The 23,350-nt window shown below is 38.3% G+C and overlaps 1 protein-coding gene across 1 annotated transcript in view; it reads left to right on the top strand.

Annotated features, from left to right (window-relative positions):
- The window catches only part of c9orf72 (C9orf72-SMCR8 complex subunit), a 35,391-nt gene extending 30,352 nt beyond the window's left edge, over window positions 1-5,039 (top strand). Inside the window, exons 8-10 of the mRNA XM_080188309.1 lie at window positions 729-786; window positions 1,084-1,193; window positions 4,636-5,039. Of these exons, the coding sequence (XP_080044435.1) occupies window positions 729-786; window positions 1,084-1,193; window positions 4,636-4,822 (355 nt within the window). The 3' untranslated portion in view covers window positions 4,823-5,039. The remainder of the gene's footprint in view (window positions 1-728; window positions 787-1,083; window positions 1,194-4,635) is intronic.
- Window positions 5,040-23,350: the final 18,311 nt, after the last annotated feature.

The raw sequence follows: 23,350 nt of genomic DNA, 5'->3' as shown, positions 1-23,350 counted from the left end.
GTTATTTAAGATTCTTAAAAGCATCCTGCTTCTGTTTACTGTCTCCCACTAATCATAAAGGTCAATACAGGAACATGTGTGGAGAATTGTGGACATAATTCACTACTTAGAACTTTGCTGTATTATCCTGGGTCAAAGCATGTTGTTTCTCCACGTCATCCTTTTAATATTAAATAATTCTCCAAGTTATTCTGACTTGGAAAAGAATCGATGTTTCCCCCTCCAATTAATGAAGTGCACGAAGGCATATCGTAGCGTCCCACAAGTGTTCCTGGCTAGAGATTTAACAATGCATTCTACTTAACATCACACATTTCTGCAGTTCTCACTCTATAGTATTTTCCCATGAGTGGTATAAATATAATAGTGTTGTAACATACCGCCAATCTTCGGGATTGGACTAGGATAGTGGGCTGTATTATTATCTATGGGCTACCTCATACCCTCTTGGTTGTTTAATAATTAAAATGTCAAAAAACTTTTACTTTTTTAAATGAAATTTTAATTGATTAAATTTTGAGGTTTCTTTGTTTTTCGTAAATGGCTCACTTGTAGAATACTGCAGTTTGCAAGTAATTTAATCCTAGGTTAGATTTAAATTTGAGTTTGGAAAGTGATCTGTAATCCATTGCATGGACCAGATGCATTTTTATAGAATTTTCTTTCTATTGTAATTTTGTTTCCTTGTTTATATTTGTATTAAATTACATTTCAATGAACTCTTCCAGGAATATCTTCCAGGATGTGATGCATCGAGACACATTGGTGAAGTCATTTTTAGATCAGGTATGAGATATTAGGACAATGAAGTCGGTTATGAGCAGTATTTCTTAAATAAAGGAATTTTACTAATATTTAAGTATAATAGTTTTTTTTTTATGAATAACTTGGTCTCATATTTGGTCATGGAAATATTGGGACAGTATGGGAACCCTTTCTGTGCTGTAAAGCTCTGACTCCAGTATCTTGATTTTGATGTAATTTGTAACATTTGTTGGAAAAGAATAAACTTTGCAGAAATAATATTTCAAAGTGTTCATGCAAATCTGAATAAAATTGTGAATGAAAATTTCTCTTTTCCAGATTTTTCAGCTCAAATCTGGTTTGTCCCTCAGGAGAATTTTCCTTGCACAATTTCTCCTCATCCTTCACAGAAAAGCCCAAACGGTGATAAAATACATAGAGGATGAAACGTATGCAAGACCTCTTTTCTATTTTCAGTGTTGTTTTAAAGTTGCAGTACCCCACTGGTTTATACAAAAACATCTGTTTTCTAAATATTTTTCATGGTAATGAAATGTAAAAGCAGTCAGTCTCTTATATCATCTTGTTTGCTGTATTATTACTTTATTGTGACCATGATGTGATAGAATTTTACATAAAGTGTGAAAGGTGGTATAGTTCATCTTGAAACTAGGATCCTAAATCTGAACAGAGAAATTATGAAGATATGAAGGCAAGTTGGCTATGGTGATTTGAGAAAATATATGGAAAGATTTGACAGTGGCTGGTATTTTAACATACCTCACTATTTACAACAAATATACAGTCCTGTAAGATGTAAAAGCCCATCAGGAAAGGTGAATCAACTGTGTGGCTAACAGAAAAAGTTCAAGACTGCATTAGATTAAAGGAAGTGCCTTACAAGGTTGCAAGGAAAAGTGGTAAGCACAACAGTTGGGAACAATTTAAAAGCCAGTAAACGATGACCAGGAAACTTGTAAAGTAAAGAAAAAGAGTTAGAGAGAAACATAAAGGTGAACTTAGATATGTAAAAAGGAAAAGATTAGCAGGGACAAACATAGGTCCATTACAGGCAGAAACAGGAAAATTTATAACAGAAAATAGGGAGATGGCAGAGAAACTAATCAGTTACTTAGTGTCCGTCTTCTCAGAGGAAGATACAGATAAGTTCTCAGAAATAGGAGTGAACCAAGGGACTTGTGAAGATGCAGAGAGATTAGGAAGTGTTGATGTCCAAAGGGACCAGGGTGCCCTTGTTCACAAATCACTAAAGCTAGCATGCTGGTTCAGCAAGCAATTAAGAAGACAAATGGAACATTAGCTGTCATCGCAAGGGAATATGAGTACAGGAGTAAAGCTGTCTTGCTGCAATTTCTGTAGAGCCATGGTGAGACTGCACCTGAAGTATTTATATGGTTTAGATCTCCTTATTGAAGAAAGGAAATACTTGCCACAGAAGGAGTGCAATGGAGATTCACAAGACTAATCCCTGGGATTGTGGGATTATTTTATGAAGGAAGAGTGAGGAAACAAGATTTGTATTCTCTAGAATCTAGAGAACAAGGGATGATCTCATTGAAACTTCTTACAGGGTAGATGTCTGACGAGTCCCACTCCAAATGGCATGGTCTCAGAATAAGTGATAGTCCATTTAAAACTGAGATGGGAACTAATTTCTTCACACACAGGTGATGAATCTTTAGAATTCTCTTGACCCAAGAGAGCTGTGGAAGCTCAATCATTGAACATGTTCAAGACTGAAATTGGTAGATTTCTGGAGTCTAATGACATCAAGTGATATGGGGATACTGGGGAGAAAATGGCATTTGAGGTAGATGATTAGCTATGATCTGTTTGAATGGCGGAGCAGGCTTGATGGGCCAAATGTCTACTCCTACTTCCTATGTTCCTACATCACTTGCAAATCCACTGAGCGTTACCAGATGATAACTTGGAACTATGGCGAAAGCAGTAAGCTCAATCTGGAACTGGTGGCATATATTCTATTCTCAATAAGCTCAAAACTGTTTTGTAAATTATAGGCGAACTTGTTCTCCACTCCTCTCCATATTAACACTGATTTGAAAACAATTGTACACATTCCAAAATATTGCAATCCTGAAATAGTTTCCCATAACTGAGCTGGAATTAACACTTCCTAGAATGTAAATTTGATCAAAAGGCCAGCTTTGAGAAATTAGAGTAGGTACAAGTCAATTCTTATTGATTAAATAAGTAACTTAGACTTACAGCTATATGTATTCTGTTGTAAAACTTGTAAATAAGTTAGATGTTATAACACTATATAGCTACAGAAATATAAGGATGCGTCATGTAAGTTTTTAATACTTATGAATTCAAAATCATGCATAAATAATATTTCAATATTTTACCCACTGATAAATACTTTGTATTGTTTAATCAGGAAAGCAACATGGAAAATGTCCGTGGAAAATTGTACGTCTGAGTGAATGGGGAATTGCTTTTGGGGCTAACCAGATGGACTACAATCTTCTTTGTGCTTGCTTTTTCCATTGTTCTAAATTTAAATATTCAGTTAATTTCTACAGTTCCATAAATAATAATGATGAACAGTGGTTTTAACACTGTCTAATAATTGATTGCAAGTTAAACTCTATCCTATTATAAATGTCCACAATTATGCTATTGTTTAATATTTTGCTGCTGTTGTGTGACAGTTATCTCCAGCAGGTGTCCCCATTCAGCAACCATTGCCCAAAATCAAGTTTTAAATCTGTAAATGTATATTCAACAGATAAATGTTTATTGATATTCTTGGGATTATACCTCTGTATCACTATCATAAATTATCCTTGGCTTATTGGTGTTTTCCTGGAATTTTCTATATTTGAATAATTAGATATTAAACCAATTTGCAGTGTTTCTCTGATGTTGAGATTAGAAGTACATCAGGTTATTACCATTAAAAGGGCTTCTTTTTCTTTGGTTGTAGTGACGACATGCATACTGATTGAAATATTGTTGATTATCATTGAAGTTCCCATGTGCAGTTGAACTCTAGTGATCCACTTTTAAATCAAGAATTTAAAATCATACCAGGGAGAATCTAGTGCCTTGAACATACAGGCACATTAGTTTTTAAACTGAGAAGGAGAATTTGGATACTCATTAAGAATGTCCTGATGAAGATAAACTACGTTTAATCAGAGGTGATATATATCTTATAATTTGGTGTCAAAGCTGAATAAACAGATGATGCGACCATCCGGATCTTATCCAGCAGCCTCCAAAGATATTATAGAGAGAATAAAGAATGGAGATATATGCCAAATAGTAACATTTTAAAAGCAAGGAAAGAACAGAGATACTTAAGAATTCAAATGTTCAAATCTTTAAAAGCTGGAGGATAAGTTGATGAAACCACTGTGGTATTGCTGGTTTTATAAATGGGGGCACCAAATACAAAACAAATATTTTTAATCCAGTGCAACAAATTAGTTAGACCAAGGCTAGATTTGCTTACATTAAAGGCAAGAGAAGATCAGTTGGCAGTTCTTGAAATTATTTGGATTTTGATAAGGTTATTGAGAAAATATCATTTCACCAGCCGGTGACAAGAGGGTCTAAATTTACCGATGTGGCTAAGCAAATTAAAGTGTTGGGTTAAATTTTTATTTTTAAAATGGATTGTTAGGAGTTGAATTGTTCTGCCAGAACACTATTGAAAGCATTCTGCAAAATAAATCATAAAATAGAATACATTTTAAAGGGCATGGAGAAAGGGCAGTGACATAGGATTAAATAGTTGCTCTTTGTGAGCTGGTACAAACAAAGCGACCTGAATTGCCACCTATAAAATTCTGATTCTGTTTGTTTTAATGCTGTGTTTTGTTTATTTCTTTTCTTTAGCCAGAAGGGAAAGAAGCTTTTCAAATCCTTACGTAATCTGAAGACTGACCTTGACCTTACAGTGGAAGGTGACCTGAGTATTGTCATGGCTATGGCTGAAAAATTGAAGCCAGGCCTACATTCATTTATTTTTGGGAAATCTTTCTACACAAGTGTACAAGAACGTGATGTCTTAATGTCGCTTTAGAAACACATTATTTGAATTGTATTTTACATTAATATGAATAATTGTGTGCTTGCTTATTGCAAATAGCTAATTAACATGAAGGTGCATATGTTGAAATCAGTGTCGTACCAGAAATTAGGGTACAAAGTTTTTACTTCACACAACCATGAAAAACAAGTCAGTAAATAGATTTGTTGATTCATCACTAACAATACAAATAAAACCTACTACCATTGAATTGAGTCATCCTTTAATTTTGGTGCTGTACTTGTTTTATGTAAAGATTCTTTGCAAAACATTCTTTCAGATTTTGCTTTCAATAACACTTCAAAATCCATCTGGCTCAAAGCAGTTACCATAATTTTCTTTAAGACTATTTATTGCAACTTAAGCATGTAATTACAATAATAATATTATAATGTGTCAGATTAAAAGTCTTGTTTCAATCACAAAACACTAATGTACAGTTATGGTGTCACTTCCACATCTGTATGAGATGATTTGATTACGTGTCAACATGAAAAATGGCAATATAACTTGTCCTGATCTTCCTCCCCTTTTTCTGATTGGTAGTGAATGACTAGTGGGATTCTGCAGGGATCTGTGCTGGGATCCCAACTGTTCACATTATATATAAATGGTAAAGAAGAGGGAACTGAATGCATTATCTCCTAATTTGCAGATGATACAAAGTTGGGAGGGTGAGCTATTAGGAGGATGCGTGAGTTAGGCTGAGTGTGTGAACATCTGCATTGCAGTTGCAGTATAATGTGGATAAATATGAGATTATCCACTTTGGTAGCAATATTAGGAAGGCAGATTATTATTTGAATGGGTGTAAATTGAGAGAAGTGGATACTCAACAAGACCTTGAAGTCCCCATGCATCAGTCGCTGAAAGTAAGTGCGCAGCTACAGCAGGCAGTAAAGAAGGCAAATGGTACGTTGGCCTTCATAGTGCAAAGATTTTACTGCAGGGATAAGAATGTTTTGCTGCAATTATATAGGGCGTTAGTGAGGCCGCAACTGAAGTATTGTGTGCAGCTGTGATGTCCTTATTTGAGGAAGGATGTCCTTGCTACAGAGGGAGTAGAGTGAAGGTTCACTAGGCTGATGTCTAGGATGGCAGATCTGACGTATGAGGAAACACTGAATCAGTTAGGATTATATTCACTGAAGTTTAGAAGAGAAGGGATCTCATAGAAACTTATAAGTTTCTATCAGGTTTAGTTAGAGTTGATTCAGAAAGAATGTTCCCAATAGTGGGGGAGTCCAGAATTAGGGAACTGAGGAGAGGAGAAATTTCTTCACCCAAAGGATGGTGAATGTGTGGAATTCACTACTGCAGAAAGTAGCTGAGGCCAAAACATCTGATTTCAAGAAGAGATTAGATATAGCTCTTGGGGCTAAAGGGATCAAGGGATATGGGAAAAAGTTGGGGGGGGTGGTAGAATCAGGAAATTCGATGATCAAAATGAATGGTGGAACAGGCTCAAAGGGCTGAATGGCCTACTCCTGTTTCTAGTTTCTAAGTTTCTCCCATAATAACTCTCTTATCCCATGAACCTTTGTTGCTTCACCTCTAAGGCAAATATATGCTTCGGTAAGGTGACCAAAAGAATCCTCCAGACGTGGTCTCACCAAAACTCTATAAACTGCAGCAAGACTTCCTTTATCTTGTATTACAAACTCCTTGCAATAAACGCTAACATATTTGTTTTCCTCATTATTTGCTGTACCTGTAAATTAGCTTTGTGATTTATATGCAAGAAGCCAACTCCCACTAAATCCTTATGAATCTCAACATTTTTTAGTTGCAGTTCTTAAAAAAAAAATCTGCATTTTCAGTCTTCCTACCTAAGTGGTAAATTTACACTTTCCCTCATTATTCCACTTACAACCTCTTTCCCAATTATTTAACTGATCTAGGCCAGTTTTCAACCATCTTACATTCTCCTCAAATTATTTTTTCATCTAGTTTTGTATCACCAGTTTGAGAATTTCAATTCAATTTAAATGAAAACCTGGAATAAAAGCTTGAATCAGTGAAAAGAAATTTAACATGTTGCATTGTCCTAACAATCCAACAGGTTCACTACTCCCTTTAGCGAAGGACATTGTTACATAGTATAGCCTGCTTCTGGCTCTAGTTTCATTCAAGTATTTTACTGAATTGGTTTCCTCTTGGTGTGGTACCTTGCCATTGTGAATCACCTTGAGATCATCAATGCGTCTGTTTGTGTTAGCTTTGCATGGTGCTTCAAAGTGTCCTATGCAGTTGCAATTAAAACACTGCGCTGAGATTTCTGATCACTCTAATCGGATTGCTTAGCTTCACAGTGTCAGTCTGGTTGCCCACCTGATTGAGATCAGTTAGAGTATTGATTCCCTTAGACTGGAGTGTCCCTGCTGCCCTGTTGTTTTACTAACTGGACTTTGCAGGTTGTTCTGTCTCAGGACCTGTCTTTGTCTTTGTCTTTTGAGGTGGATCCATGCTGCAAATGGATTTTGAATTGCCTGAAAATCTAAATGACCTTTTCAAGGGTTAGATGTTCTTTAGCTTGGAGTATGTGTGAAATTATATCATCCTCCACTGCCATCAACAATTCTGTCTCTGGTTAGCACTGATTTTAGGTCACCACAGCTTTCAATCATTCCTTACATCCCATTCATGGAAAAGTCAATAGGTTTTCCTGTCTATTAGACACATTGGTTAAACTTTCTTCTTTAAGAATCATATGTTCTTTGAAAAAAGCAAAATACTGCAGAGGCTGGAATCTGAAACAAAAAGAGAATAATTACTGGAAAATCTCAGCAGGTCTGACAGCATCTGTGAGAGAGAATAGAACCAACATTTTATGTCTGGATGACCCTTTTGTCAAAGCTTCATCACTGGCTATAAGCATCGGAAGCCACTTCAAACAGCAGCAAATAGTCTCACACCAATGGACGATACAGTATTTAATTAGACACTGTTATTCCCCACAGGAAGATTCAAGGTAATAAAAGACAAACTTTACGAACGTAAAACATGCAAACCTCACTGCAGTGTGCTGTCTTTACCCAAGGCGATTCAGTCTTTCTGAAGCTTTTGAATATTGGTCCCGGGTTCTCATCACTGATCGCTCGGAGACCTCAGTTTTTAAACCCTTTTGTCTATGTGACTAACTAAATGTTCCTCAGAGCAGTCTCAACTCATCGGTTCTATTATACTCTTCTCTCAAATAGATGATTCTGTTATAACCTTGTCATATCCCTTGCATCAACTGCCTTTGTGATTCCTAATGCTAGAACCTTCTGTTCTATTTACCACTAATGCCTCTTTCTATAATCCTGTAGATCTCTGAGTTTTCATTATCTATACACAAGCTTGGCTATGGTTAACTATTGGCCAACAGACTCCTGGCTAGTCTCCTTCTACCCATGTTATTGTTCAAATTAATGTAAGTGTTAAATAATTTTTAATGTTCATCCTTTCTATGCCAGACCCCTATATTACATTTTTGTTATCTCCAGACCTGACTACAACACACTTTTGTCCTTCATCATCTTGAAACTACCTATAACTTTGCCGCCCATATCCTATCTTGCACCAAATCCCACTCTCACATCATTCAATGCTTGCTGATCTACACTGCTGATTGATTGAGCAAAGCCTCATTTTTAAAATTTTCAGATTTTTGGAATCTCTACATGGCTTAGTCCCTTCCTATCTCTGCAATCTCCACCAGCCCTGCAACCCTCTCAGGCACTTGCACTCCTCTAATTCCAGCTTCTCAAGCATCCTGACTTTTAGTTGCAGCACCATTGGTCACTGTGGTTAGAGCTCCCTATGACCAAAACTAAAATTCCCTCCCTAAACCTCTTTGCCTCGCCCTTACTTTCCTCCTCTCAGATGTGCTTTTTAAAACTAATAACCCTAATCAAACTTAATATCTCCTTATGTGGTATCATATTTTGTTTTACGATGCCTCTGTGAAATGTCTTGGGAAGATTTCTTGCATTATCAATATTAAATTCTCACTTAAGTTTTGGAGACTGGTGTCAAATTTGGAAAGTTGTCCTAATGCGCCAGTCAAACAACAGTCTGGCAAGCAGAATCCTAGAGTTCTACATCACCATCCCTGGGAATACCCTGCCCAACATACAGGACAGATGTAAATATATGGTGGGGGAGGCCTTGGGGGTATACAACATTGATTTAGGACACTGTGAAGTATGATTCCAGGTCAAATATGGGCAAGGAAGTTTGCTGATTAAAACTTATTGCCCTCCCTTAGCAAATAAATCAGTACACCTCCATGTTGAACAACAAGTTTCACACCATCCTATCTTGGACGTGTGTTTTGTTCTTCATTGACGCTGGGTCAAAATTCTTACCTATCCTTACCTGTGGGAGTACATTCATAATATTGATTGCAAAGGTTCAAGAGACATTCCACTGCTACCTTCTCAAGGGCAATTTGGGAAGTAAATTCTGACTGTGCCAGCAACGTCCACATCCCAAGAATAAATACAGTAAAAATATTTGCAAAAATGAAAGAAGAAGCAATTGATAGAATGGGTATCAAAACTAACTAATTCTATGATGCGGGTGGACTCTCCCAGCTCTTGTTAAGCATTCCACATAAAGAGGTCAGAATGCTCCCTTTCTAGCCAGGCATATGGCATTTCTCATCCCTGACTGCATATCAAGCTGCAGGGACAATAACTTCCCCTAGGAAATTGTTGGAAATATCTTTTAGAAAACACCAAAGTGTTGATGTAGTTAAAAATTAATTTTAAAATGTATGATATTGCAGAGTCTTAAGATCTGGAACTGGTTAGATCTCAGATCTGTCATGAATGGGAATTCTGTTTGGTACATGAATAAACTACCTGGGCTTTTTTGCTTTAAAAATCCAAAAATAACTTTATAGTGATGAGTTAAGATGAATATTATTGATGTATTCCATCCATCTCCCCCTTCCAATGTAAAAAGAGAGAGACTGTCCACATCTAAAATTAATGAGATTTGTCTTTTACATGACTGATCTCAATGACGTTTGTTCTCAGCTAACTTCAAGTTGGTCTGTATTCTACTTGAGTAGGTATACTCACAGCTTACTATTGCTGAACACATTATAGATGTTGTCCATTACCAGAAATAGCAGTGAAGCCAAGTTTGCTGCCTTGTGGAATATTACCCAACTAGTGTGCCAAGTCCATATTTACTTACTGTGTCTTTCAAACAGTTTATGGATTTTAAATCTGTTCTAATTGCCATAGTCCGGCGTTCTTACATTTTCTTGCATCCTTCCAGCCTATTTAATCTTTTCAATGTTAATTTGTTGTAATTTTAATTTTTCTTTTGAAAAAAGAAAAGCTATCCATTTTAGTTTTCCCATTTCATTGTCTTTCTCTTTTTGACATATGATGAGTACTGATCCCTTGAGCCTCCAGTCATTTAGGTTATGGCTGACTGTACCTCAACTCCATTTACTTGCCTCGGTTGCAAGTCCCTGAATATTCCTACCTAACAAAATCCATCAATCTCACTTTGAAAGCCTCAGTTGACCCATGATCCATAACTTAAGAGGGAAGAAAGTTTGGGATTTGCACTACTCTTTACATAAAATCATACAATGCAGAAGGAGGCCATTCAGTCCATCAAGTCTGCACCAACAACAATCCAACCCATGCCCTATCCCCATAACCCCACACATTTACTCTAGCTAGTCCCCTGACACTAAGGGGCAATTTAGCATGGCTAATCCATCTAACCCATACATCTTTGGACTGTGGGAGGAAATGAGCACCCAGAGAGAAACCATGCAGACGCAGGGACAATGTGCAAACCCCACACTGACAGTGACCCAGGCCGGGAAGCGAACCCAGGTCCCTGGCGCTCTGAGGCAGCAGTGCTAACCACTGTGCCACCGTGCTGCCCTCATGAAGAAATGCTTTCTGATTTCAGCTTTTAATGGTTTAGCTCAAAACTGAAGATTGTGCTCCCTTGTTCTGAATTCCATGACAAGAAAGAGTCACATTCCATCTACCCTACCCAAACCTTCTAATATTTAAAATACTTCACCCCTCAAGATCGAACTACTCCTGAAACTTGAATGATTACAAATCACATTTATGCAAACTGGTCTTATGATTTAACCCTTTCAGCCCCAGGATCGGTCTGGTGAATCTGTGTTGTATTCCTGCCAAGGCCAAAACACTTCCCAATCTTCCCAAACTGACTAAACAACTCCAGGTGGATGTCTGACAAAGGTGATGTACAACTGAAGCATAATTAATGCTAAAAAATATATTGCCGAAAACAATTTCTCACCTGTTTTACTAAATATCACACTGAAGTTTTTTTTGCTGCAAAGAATATGTTTAGTTTTTCTGTGGAGTGGTCTTATCAATGCAGATACACCATGAGATTACACATACTTTAAAAATAATACTTGATCGCATTTTTTAAACAGTTGGGAATAAAGCTCTGGAGGCGGTTTTGTGGTAGAAAAATAAAAATGTTGCATTTAAAATGGAAAATGTAATTGAAATGACTCCTTGGTTTCCACCATGAAGCAACTGACTCAGAGGTTGGAATTCTCCGATCTCACCCACAGCTGGGATTCTCCAGTCCCGCTGCAGTGAATGGAGTTTTGGCAGACAGCCAAATACTTTGTTCTTGCTGGCAGCAGTGGAGGGGCGAACAAGATCAGAGAATCCCGGGCATAATCTTGTTTTCTGTATTTTCCCTTTCAAAGTCAGAGTCAAAGTCTTTGTAGGCTGCCTGTTGTGACTTCAGTTTACAACTAGCTTCTGCTCAGAAACTTACCTTGTTAACCTAACTCTTGTAAATGGGATACAGAGCTGTCATTTTTCTGAGTTTTATCACTTCCCTCGCTTTGTAGAATTCCCCAGGCAATATTATATTCAATTTACTTTTTGTTTAATTTTTTATGTTCCTAACGCATTAATTGTAGCTGGCAAGAGCGTGCAAGTCCCAGTGGTGACTGTCCCTATAGATCGATTGCACTTTCACCCATCCTACCCAGATGAGGAGGCTCCCGGCCACCACTCAGCATATTTCCATTAATTAAATGCACAACCAAAGAACAACAATACAGCACAGGAAACTGACCCTTCAGCCCTCCAACCCTTCTACAATTCACATTGACATTTGTATGTGTGGTTCTGCAAACCGGTTATTAGTTTTAAATGTGTCAAAACATTGGAACTAAAATTATGAGTAAAAATGTCATCCATCGATGTTATAGATACCAATTTCATATAAATTTATAACTTATAGTATCAACTTAGACACTCCTGTGATGTGTTTTGGAATATTTTGCTAAAAGTGCTATAAAAATTAAAGTTATTGTTGTAAAATGTTAATAATGTCATTTCATATTTAAAGTCTGAAGAAAAATGTGGTCTTGCACATTTCTGTAGCAGAAAATGGGAAATTTTTGTTCCTGGACGTTAAAGTCTGTCGTATCGTAAATAATCAACTATAGTGGTTTTAATTGTTTTCCTTAAAGCTTAGAGTTTTCGTCCCATTAGTGCATATTCCAAAGTAGTAATTTTCTTATTTTTTTAAACACAAGTAGAACTGTTATGCATGGAAACATACATAGAAGCTAGAAGTAGGAATAGGCCATTCAGCCCTTCGAACCTGCTCTGCCATTCATTTTGATCATGGCTGATCATCAAATTCAATATCCTGACCCCCCCTTCCCCCCATATCCCAAGATCCCTTCTTGCTCCAAGAGCTTTATCTAATTTCTTCTTGAAATCAGACAATGTTTTGGCTCAACTATTTTCTGTGGTAGTGAATTCCACACATTCACCACCCTATGGGTGAAGAAATTTCTACTCACCTCAGTCCTAAAACTTATATCCCTTTTACTCAAACTATGACTCTTAGTTCTGGATACGTCCACCATCAGAAACATTCTTACTGAATCTACCCTGCCTAATCCTGTTAGAATTTTATAAGTTTCTATGAGATCCCCCTCATTCTTCTAAACTCCAGTGAATATAATCTCATCGACTTAGTTTCTCCTCATATGATAGTCCTGCCATCCCAGGAATCAGCCTGGTAACCTTCACTGCTCTCCCTCTATAGCAAGAAAATCCTTCCCCAGATAAGAACACCAAAACTGTACATAATACTTCAAAAGTGTGGCCTCAACAATGCCTGTACAATTGCAGTAAGATATCCCTATTCCTACAAATTCTCTCACTATGAAGTCTAATATACCGTTTGCTTTCTTTACTGCCTCCAGTACTTGCGAGCTTTCAGCAACTGATGCATGAGGACACCAAAGTCTCATTAGGTATCCAACTCTCTCAATTTACACCCCATTCAAGTAATAATCCAGCTTCATGTTTTTGCTATCAAAGTGGATAACCTCACATTTCTCCACAGTATACTGCATCTGCCATGCAGATTCCCATACACTCAGCCTGTCCAAATCATGTTGAAGCATCTCTGCATCCTCCTCACAGCTCACCCTCCCACCCAACTTTTTATCATCTGCAAATCTTCAGATACACATTTAATTCCCTTGTCCAAATCATTAACATATAATGTGAACAGTCGGGGTACAAGCACAAATCCCTGCACTACACCACTAGTCACTATTTGCAATTGGAAAAAAGACCCATTTATTCTAAATTCTTGCTTCCTGTCAGCTAACAGCTTTCTATCTATCTCAAGACACTATTCGCAATCCTATGCACTTTAACTTTGCACAATAATCTGCTGTGTGAGCCTTTAATTCATTTGTGGGACATGAGCATCACTGGCTGACCAGCATTTATTGCCCATCCCTAATTGCCCAAGGGCCTTTGAGAGTCAACTACATTGCTGTGGCTCTGGAGTCACATGTAGGCCAGCCCAGGTAAGGACGGCAGATTTCTTTCCCTAATGGACATTAATGAACCAGATGGGTTTTTCTGACAATCAGCAATGGTTTCATGGTCATCAGTACATTCTTAATTCCAGGTTTTTGTTTTGTTGAATTCAAATTCCACCACCTGCCATGGTGAGATTCGAACCTGGGTCCCCCAGAACATTAGCTGAGTTTCTGGATTAATAATCTAGTGATAAAATCACTAGGCCATCACCTCCCCAAAAGCCTTCTGAAAGTCTTATGCGGCTTATTGCATTTTTTGTTCCGATTTCCCTTTTTCTGATATGTCACTACATTATTAAATTTTATCATTTTTATAAACCTGATCTGTTCTAATGAAAGCTTTTGTCATTTAACATCCTGCAAACTGATTTTTCTTACATTTCCAATGCCCAGCAATATCAAGCAGATGAGGAAGCACGCATAAAATCAAGGACCATGTCTCGCAGTGTGAATTTTTTTAAAAAATAGTAAGTTAATTTCAAATGAAATAGTTAATGTTGGTGCCAAAATGCTCCTGCAATTCAAGAATGATTTTGCACTCTAGCTGCAGTTAGTAAATGGAGATTTTCAGGGTTACTCTGTGATGGAAGGCACTCTGCAGTGGGACACTTTAAAAGGCATACGCTCCTCAGCAACACCTTTCTTGCTGCTTTGAATCTGGCAGTGGTACTATTTAAGCAGGAGATTGGAGTGATGCTCTAACTAATATTCTGCATAGTTGGTTTGCGTACAATGTAGGATTTTGCACACTACAAATGCAACGTCAGATATCTTGCATGTCGCATACATGAAGACTACTGTCAAAGGTTTATTCAGGAAGTTCACACAAAGGCCATATATCAGAAAGTTCACACAAGTTGACTTTAAGTTGTCCAAAATAAATGGCCTGCGTGGTGAAAAGTGTTCATTAAAGTATTTACATGCTCTTTAGGCATTTTACTGGTGTAGTAAAATCTCATTATGAAACCTTGCTATGAAAATTTTGCAGAAGCTATAGTGGGTCTAGTTAGGAACACTTGATCAGTGCAGGCTTGGAGGGCCGAAGGGCCTGTTCCTGTGCTGTATTGCTCTTTGTTCTTTGGAGATAGAGTGATGTGGAATACAGGCTGATTAATTGGATATATGTAAATACTGAAAATCACTGTCTCTTAAGGACCAACTGTAATTTTCATTTCTTTTTCCACAAGAATACTTTATTGTTTACTCCCTCCCCAAAGCACACTGATCACAAAAATGAAGATAACTGATTCTGTTTTATGCCTATAAAAGAGTGGAGATGAAGTATTAACTGCCCCCCTCAAAAGAGTACTCGGTTAAAATTATAACATTTATGGATAGCACCTTACCTCTAAACTTTAGATTATACACTCTGGGTATTTCTGTGGTAGTAGTTATACATTTAAAAAAATCTTTACTTTTCATGCCATAGCCACTCCATCTCTGCAAGTGTGACTGTAATGCAAAACTGTTGGAGCCTGTGCAGACTTATTTTAAATTAATTCCTTATTAGTATTCCTATCTGTGACTCACCTGCTGTGAACAGTTTCATCCCCTGTGAATAACATTCAGGAAATGGTATGAATAATGTGGTGTTCATTTATGATAAACATACAGTAATCAGTATGTGTCTTACAGAACTCTGTTTGATGTGATTATTATGTTCAGTAGCAAAAATGTATCAATATTTTATGTTAATTATATAGCCTAACCTATAGGGAAATCAGCAGATACATTGTGATCCACACAGAAAACAAACTGCAAATCACTGTATGGTGCACGGACAGTCTGCAAAGTACCCCAAAGGTTGACCACATGCTTAATTAGTCCTTTTGTTCCAGTTCCAATTTGAATTGATGTTGTGGCCCTTGGTGTCATGCGACCTCACTGTTAGTCAGACATGCTGGATAATGGCGGGGTGATGTGTTTTCACATTTCTTGTTCTTTGGTTCAGCTCCAATTTGTTCAATGCTTTTTAACATGAGGCTGCTTCCATGAATATTGTGATGTCACTTGTCGTGTGCAGAAAATTAAATAATACCCGTGATAACATTAATACGTTTGGTTGAATGTTACTTTCTTTGCAAGTCGATTTGTGCCAGCGAGTGTAATTTTAAGTGATATCGATAATCAATATTTTACTGTGTGAAAATCTATAGTCACAGACAATTCCAGGATGAGTAAATTATCACACAATCCATAGCAGTCGTAGGGTTTAAAATGTCTGAGGAACATAAAACTGTTTGGGACATTTTTGCACACCAGTGATGATGTTGCCCTTTTTACTGGTGTTAAATACTCTTGTCACAGAAAGAATCTGTGGGCTCTATTTTACCATTTTAATTCTAAGTGCTGGGCGGACTTGAAACTGGTTTCAGATCCGATTTTTAAACCCGTTGTCAGGTGCCCCCATACACACTCTGCCTGAAAAAAATAGCAGCGATTCTGAATCGCGCTGCAGACGCCTGTGGGTGGGGCTTAACGCACACGAAACACTGCAGCTCCCACCAATCAGAGCCTTCAACTGCGCATCCAGTTAAAATGAAATAGAAAAATGCTCCTTTGCCACATCGCTCCCGGGCCGTGTAATGCCACCCCTGCCCCCACAGACATTGCCCCACCCCCACAGACATTGCCCCACCCCCACAACATAACTGACCCCCTTACCCCTACCTGCCCACTACTCAGACCAATTGTGGCCCCCTGCCCCTCCTCTCCCCCAACTGACTACACACAGAATGGCAGTGGACTCCCCTCCCCGCCCCATTGATTCATACGCAGAGTGACAATATGGTTGCTACCTTTAATTATCTCGGTCTGTTTTACGGCAACCCTGTAATTTCTGAGATGGAGGTAATGCTTTAAAGCTGAAGAGAAATATCTGGTAAAGCAAAGGCTTCTCATTAAGTTGCAAAGTTTCTTGTAGTTGAATTTCCGGGAGGTTGACTCTCAAGTCAATTCAAAGTTAGAACAATCCGAGTCCTTCATCCATGTTCACGGTATTTCTCTGCTTTACTTTGGCTGCTTAGATGACTTGCAGTTGGCGATGGCTTTCGATGGAATTGTTTTCTCTCTCTGCAAGCAGCTTCTCTGGTTTTAGGAGGAGACAATCAAAATGGTTTCCATGATCATGTGACTTCCACAAGTTCAAAGTCCTTTTTCCAAACAAGGGCTGATTGTTACGCTGAGTACACATCCTGCGTCCTGAGTTTTTACACCATGTATGTTTGAAGCAGCCAGTGCTTTTGTGTTTGAATAACCTATTCAATTTGAAATTACTCATTTGAATTAGTCTTAGGGAAGGACATTGATACAATAACAGTCTGGAATACTTCAGCAGGTCTGGCAGCATCTGTAAGGAGGGAAAAGAGCTGACGTTTCACGTCCACATGATCTGTTCTCAAAACTTTGTCAGAGCTTTGACAAAGGATCACCTGGATGTGAAACATCAGCTCTTTTCTCTCCTCACAGATGTGCCAGAACTGCTGAGATTTTCCAGTATTTTCTCTTTTGGTTTCAGATTCCAGCAATCACAATAATTTGCTTTTATTTTAGTCTGGAATACTTATTTTCTTCCCTCTTGAGACAGGGGATCATTTTAATGCACAAACAAGTCAGGTGCCCTTCAGGCAACCACCTTTTTGCAGTTCCATTTTTAGAAAGGTAAAGCATTGACTGAAAGTTTATAATAAACTGAAGGATGACATCATGTACATAACTATAAAATCCACTATAAAATTATAAAAAAAAATTATAAAGGAAATCCACCAACTTCTATCAACTGAATGATGTTACAATGATGATGTGGAGATGCTGGTTTTGGATTCTGGTAGGCACAGTAAGTAGTCTCACAACACCAAGTTAAAGTTCAACAGATTTATTTGGTAGCATGAGCTTTCAGAGCATTGCCCCTTTTTTAAAAAAAACGCATAGATGATTAAAGTTACACAGTTAAAGCAATCTTACAGAACAACCCCCAAAAAACCTGCTTGGTCAAAAGTACACAAATAAGTTACTTTCTTGACAACAACGCACCCCCACCTCCATAGATTTTAAGCATAAAAATCAGCCCAAGTCAATGAATTGTCACTTTAATATATTGCAAAGATGTGCAGGTTAGGTGGATTGGCCATGCTAAATTGTCCCTTAGTACCCAAAGATGTGTGGGTTAGTTGGATTAGCCATGGTAAATGTCTGGGGTTATGAGAATAGGATAAGAGAGGGGGGCCTGGGTAAAATTCTCTGTAAAAAGTCTGACAACACCAGGTTTTAGTCCAACCGATTTATTTGATAGTAAACGCACAAGCTTTCGAGGTTTCCCTCTTCGTCAGGTGAATGGAGAGTTCTGGCCTCAGACAGAGCATATAAAGCACAGACAGTTTAGAGGTTACTGATTAGAAATCAGTAATTAAATTCTAATCAGTAATCTCTAAACTGTCTGTGCTTTATATGCTCTGTCTGAGGCCAGAACTCTCCATTCACCTGACGAAGAGGGAAACCTCGAAAGCTTGTGCGTTTACTATCAAATAAATCGGTTGGACTAAAACCTGGTGTTGTCAGACTTTTTACTGTGTTTACCCCAGTCCAACGCTGGCACATCCACATCATGACTAAAATTCTCTGTCAGAGAGGTGGTTCACACTCAATGGTCTGAATGATCTCTTCTGCACTGTAGGGATTCTGTGATTCTAAGAACTTATCAAATACCTCCACTCTGACATGGAATTTCATAAGGAAATTCAGAAACAAACTTTTTTTGAAAATTAAGGGTGTGCTGATTTAACTCAATTTCCAATTCAACACTTCCACAGCTACTTACCCACAAAGAAACTGACCTTCAGAGATTCATAGCCACATCAACTCAATTAAACATCCTTCTTTAAATATCTTTTTCCCTTTCATCTCAGCTTCCATTGTCCTCAAATACCTCTTCAAACTCAACTACTTCAAATAGAAAAATCTTTAATGTGTTCTAATTTGCCTCTACATTTGTGTCAATACAGTTTTATATATAGTTAAAGTTATTTCTTAGAGTTGCAAGCAGGCTCACATTAACACAGCAGTGAAATTACTGTGAAAATCCCCTTGTTGCCACACTCTAGCCCCTGTTCGGGTACACTGAGAGAGAATGTAGCCAATGCACCTAATCAGCTTGTCTTTCAGAAACTTTGTGATTTGTAAATGTTGCTTGTCCCTCTGAATTCCCTTTTGAAATTCAACAGCTGAAAACCAAGTTTCCCACTTATCTCACAATGCAAATTTTAGATCCAACTTATTTACTTGTTCAAACTCAACGTAGCTTCCCATTATAAACCATCAACCCAACACCTTTAACCTTTCATCTCTCGAATCTCACAGACAACCTGTTTCTAGTAAACTTAATTACACCTAGAGAGATAACCACGTACAACTTTCTTTGCTTACAGAGAATAACAACATAATCCCCACATCAGAAAAGAAACATCATTCATCACAGCCTTCAGTAGCTGATATATCATTTACAACACCCTAAATCAGAATCCCAGATTGGTAACTCAACCTTTTGCAACTTGTATGGAGCTGAGGCTGTCAATGTCATAAGAACATAAGAACATAAGAACATAAGAAATAGGAGCAGGAGTAGGCCATCTGGCCCTTCGAGCCTGCCCCGCCATTCAATAAGATCATGGCTGATCTGTCGTGGCTCAGTTCCACTTTCCCGCCCTCTCCCCATAACCCTTAATCCCCTCTCTTATCAAAAACCCATCAACCCGCTTCTTAAAAATATTTAGCGAGGCAGCCTCCACCACTTCAACGGGCAGAGAATTCCAGAGATTCACCACCCTTTGAGTGAAGAAGTTCCTCCTCAACTCCGTTCTGAACCGCCCCCCCTTTATCTTGAGGCTGTGCCCCCTAGTCCTACTGTCTTTTTTGAGCGGGAAGAGTCTTTCCACCTCTATCCTATCCATCCCATTCATCATCTTATACGTCTCAATGAGATCTCCCCTCATTCTTCTAAACTCTAACGAGTACAAGCCTAGTTTATTCAGCCTCTCCTCATAGCTCAACCCCCTCAACTCCGGTATCAGCCTAGTAAACCTCCTCTGCACTCCCTCCAAGGCCAAAATATCCTTGCGCAGGTGCGGCGCCCAAAACTGCACACAGTACTCCAGCTGCGGCCTCACCAATAAGATTAAGATGTTAAAAAAGCCTATGGAGCAGTGGATTGAAGTGTACTTAGAAACATCCATCCTCTGTCCAAACAGAACAACTTCAGAAAGCAGTCTGCAAGTGTCAACCTCTTTGAGTATTTTACAGTAAAGTCCAAAACACTAAACTAGGATCTGCAGGTTCACCATTCCATACATAGTTAAAGAACCTTACATGAGATAGTCTTATAGGTAGACATGCAATGTGTCTGTAGAACTTTTCTCTATACTTTTAGCTTTCCTAGGATGAGTGGCCTTGCTAGTAGTAAGGCAAATATAGATATAATTCTGCATGTCTCTTTGGCAGATCCAGATTATGGTTACAAATATACAGTGGCAGTTTTCATACAACATACTATCTAAAGAAATATCGATGGTTTGAAAAATGACTGTGCATGAAAACTTTTGTCTTACTATCCCTTGAAAAGCTGAGATAATATTCAGGACTTTAGCTAACATTTCTAAATGTATTGGAGTGCTATTCAAAGATGAATCAACTACCTTTGCTAACTGATCAGATCTTTCCTGATGAATGATGTGCAAATCTCCAACAGGCTGTGAAGGAAAGTTGGAATATCTTCCTCTCAGGAGAAGTACTCACATATTAGGATCATCCTACTCCACAATCTTTAGAAAACATCTGGGGGTACTGTGGACATATGGCCTCGTTAGATTTCTAGAGGGTAATTTAAGGGAGATTAAATTAATCTGCAGATGTTAAAACTTCCTAAGTGATGAGGCTGATGATGTTTTAAAAGCAGCTGGAGTGACATGGGCATTCAGTAGAAAGCCCTCAGGAAATCTGCAACACAAATTTATGGCTTGTATGCACATTCAAAAAGTTTAAACTATTTCTATATTATGCCAAGTGTGTTGAAACAGATGGTGACTATTCAGTATATACCTCTGTGCCGAAATAGTGAGTGAATAGAGCCCTTTCAATCATCTACTTGCAAGTTTATGTTGGTGGCTTATTTTTTTGGAAGTAGGCAGATGAAGATGCTGAGACTATCATTCCTATAAATCCAGATGGTTTAACTTCGAAGAACCCTGCCCTCTGGTCTCAGAAAGGAGTTACAAAACTAGACTAACCATTTGGCTCTGAATGACAGTCACACAGAAGAGTCAAAATGTTAACTCTTGTTTCTTTCTCCACAGATACTGCCGGGCTTGCCAGTTTTTCCAACAATTTCTGTTTTTATTTCAGATTTCCAGCATTCGTGGTATTTTGCTTTTATATGAGACCAACCATTCATTCCTCTCTAATCTGCTCAAAGAAAAATCCTTGGCTCATTGTCTAATAAAAGGCATACCTGCACAAGTGTTTACTTAAGTGATGGTGGGGGCAATGCAGTATAGAATTTTAGGTGTTAAAACTATAGACCAGATGAGTACAAAGTGGAATAAGAATACAATTCACATTTAAATACTAAAGGCCTGATCCAGGATGACTTGTAGATAGGAGATCAAAAGGGAAATATGATATATCAGGAGCTAGTTAGTTTCTCGTGGTCAGGAGAAAACAGCTGGAAACCAGCCATGGTCTGAGCCATGTCCAACTGGAAAATGGAATTCTCCCAGGGCACAGAATTCTAGGTCCCAAACAGTTATTTGAAAACCTCATAGAAACACGACATTGAACTGAAGAAAAGTTGCCTAAACTTGAGGATAACTTGTGGGTGGTGACTATTTGCAGGATTTACCTCATAGCTATACTATACGGGATGTTGATTTGGGATGAGGGACTTTCCTCAGAGTTCAGGAACGTAGATTGAGAGGAACAAGATTAATTCCATTAGGTACTCTCTGTGTAACCATTATTTTGTTAAGTGTACATTTGCTTTGTATTTTGTTTTTCTTGTGTGTGTTTTTTTTAAAGTTACTAAAACATTCTTTTGTTTGAATGCTAACAGGAAGACTGGACTTTTCCTCACTGGTGTGCACACATTACTCACGTTATTGCAATTCTCTTCCCACACCTAAGGTAGACTTTTGTCTATTTCCATAGTAGTAATTCCTCATACAGGTGAACCTGTTGCCAAGGGGTTATAGCTTGAGGAATGCCACTCTACATCAAGTGTGGTTTACCAGGAGTCACTCCTGCTCTTGGCACATGTGGAAGGATTTGCAGGTTGACACACTCAGACTGTTTGACCACATTATGAACGCACTTTCCTTGGCCATCAAGTCCTGGAGTGGGCCTCAAACCCAGAGCTTCTAGCTCAGAGGCAGGGATGCTAATCCACTGCGTACAAGAGCTCATCACGTTATACCAAATTGCAAAATACACATTTAAGAACCAGCGTTCCAAGTTACCCTTCTGGTTTTGAGATATTCCCATATTTGAAATCAGTGGGTTCTTAATATTAAGTATGGCCATGGGTAGGGTATCATTTGGCACAAGCGTTAACATTTTACTGGCAAATTCTGTGGGTCATGTTGCTTTTAAGAAGCAATTTTGATTGCTTACAGCCTAGCAATTTCAGTTGCTGGTCCGAATACTATTCAAGTTAGCCCCTCACAACGTAAATCCATGGGGGTTGAATTCTGTGGCTGTCCACATTGGCAGGATGCTCTGGTGCCCCTCCTCCTCAGAGTTTCACGGTGGCATGGGGTGGCATCAATGAGAAATCCCGTTGACGGTGGCAGGACCAGAGAACCCCAGCACCAGCAAACAGCACACCACCTCCCACTGTTCAGAAGGACACAGCTGGGAGGCTGGAGAATTCCCTCCTGGTTTATTTTCACATATTAATGTTTAAGATTTCTAATTACTTCCACATTTACTGGCTGGATTATGTATATTGTTTTTTTGGGGGAGATGGCTCTTGTGGAAATACTGCTGCTAATTGGAATAAAAGCTGGCCAATATTAATAGTTTAACTTTTTCTTACATGTTTTAAAGTTATGCATTTGCAGTGGAATCTTTTAAAACAATAGGAAACAGATTTAAACATTTTATTTGTATAATGTACAAGTTAATTTCCTGTGGCTTATCCATGAGGAGTCTGAGCCATATAAGAAAACTTCCTGGCACCTTGGGAAGTGGAAAGAACTTGTTGATGCATAAGAGCAAAACTGACACAGTATACAGGTGGAAGGAGCTATTAGATTTTAGACTGTTTCTAATACAAATACAGACAGGTTATTCATAACAGCAAACCTGATATGGTTTATTTCAAAAATGTGACAACAGGAAACATAATGTGGATAGACACTGCCGGCAGATATAATAAATTTGACACTTTAAAATCGTAGGATCATAGAAACCCTACAGTGCAGAAAGAGGCCATTTGGCCCATTGGGCCTGCACCAACCACAATCCCACCCAGGGCCTAGCCCCATATCCCTACATATTTACCTGCTAATCTCTCTAACCTACACATCTCAGGACTCTAAGGGGCAATTTTTAGCATGGCCAATCAACCTAACCCACACATCTTTGGACTGTGGGAGGAG

The sequence above is a fragment of the Carcharhinus amblyrhynchos genome, chromosome 5 (genome assembly GCF_965287045.1).
Source record: "Carcharhinus amblyrhynchos chromosome 5, sCarAmb.v2.hapA, whole genome shotgun sequence".
Classification (NCBI taxonomy): Eukaryota; Metazoa; Chordata; class Chondrichthyes; order Carcharhiniformes; family Carcharhinidae; genus Carcharhinus; species Carcharhinus amblyrhynchos.
The sequence above is the reverse complement of the archived record's forward strand: the minus strand, read 5'-3'. Positions and strand labels throughout refer to the sequence as shown.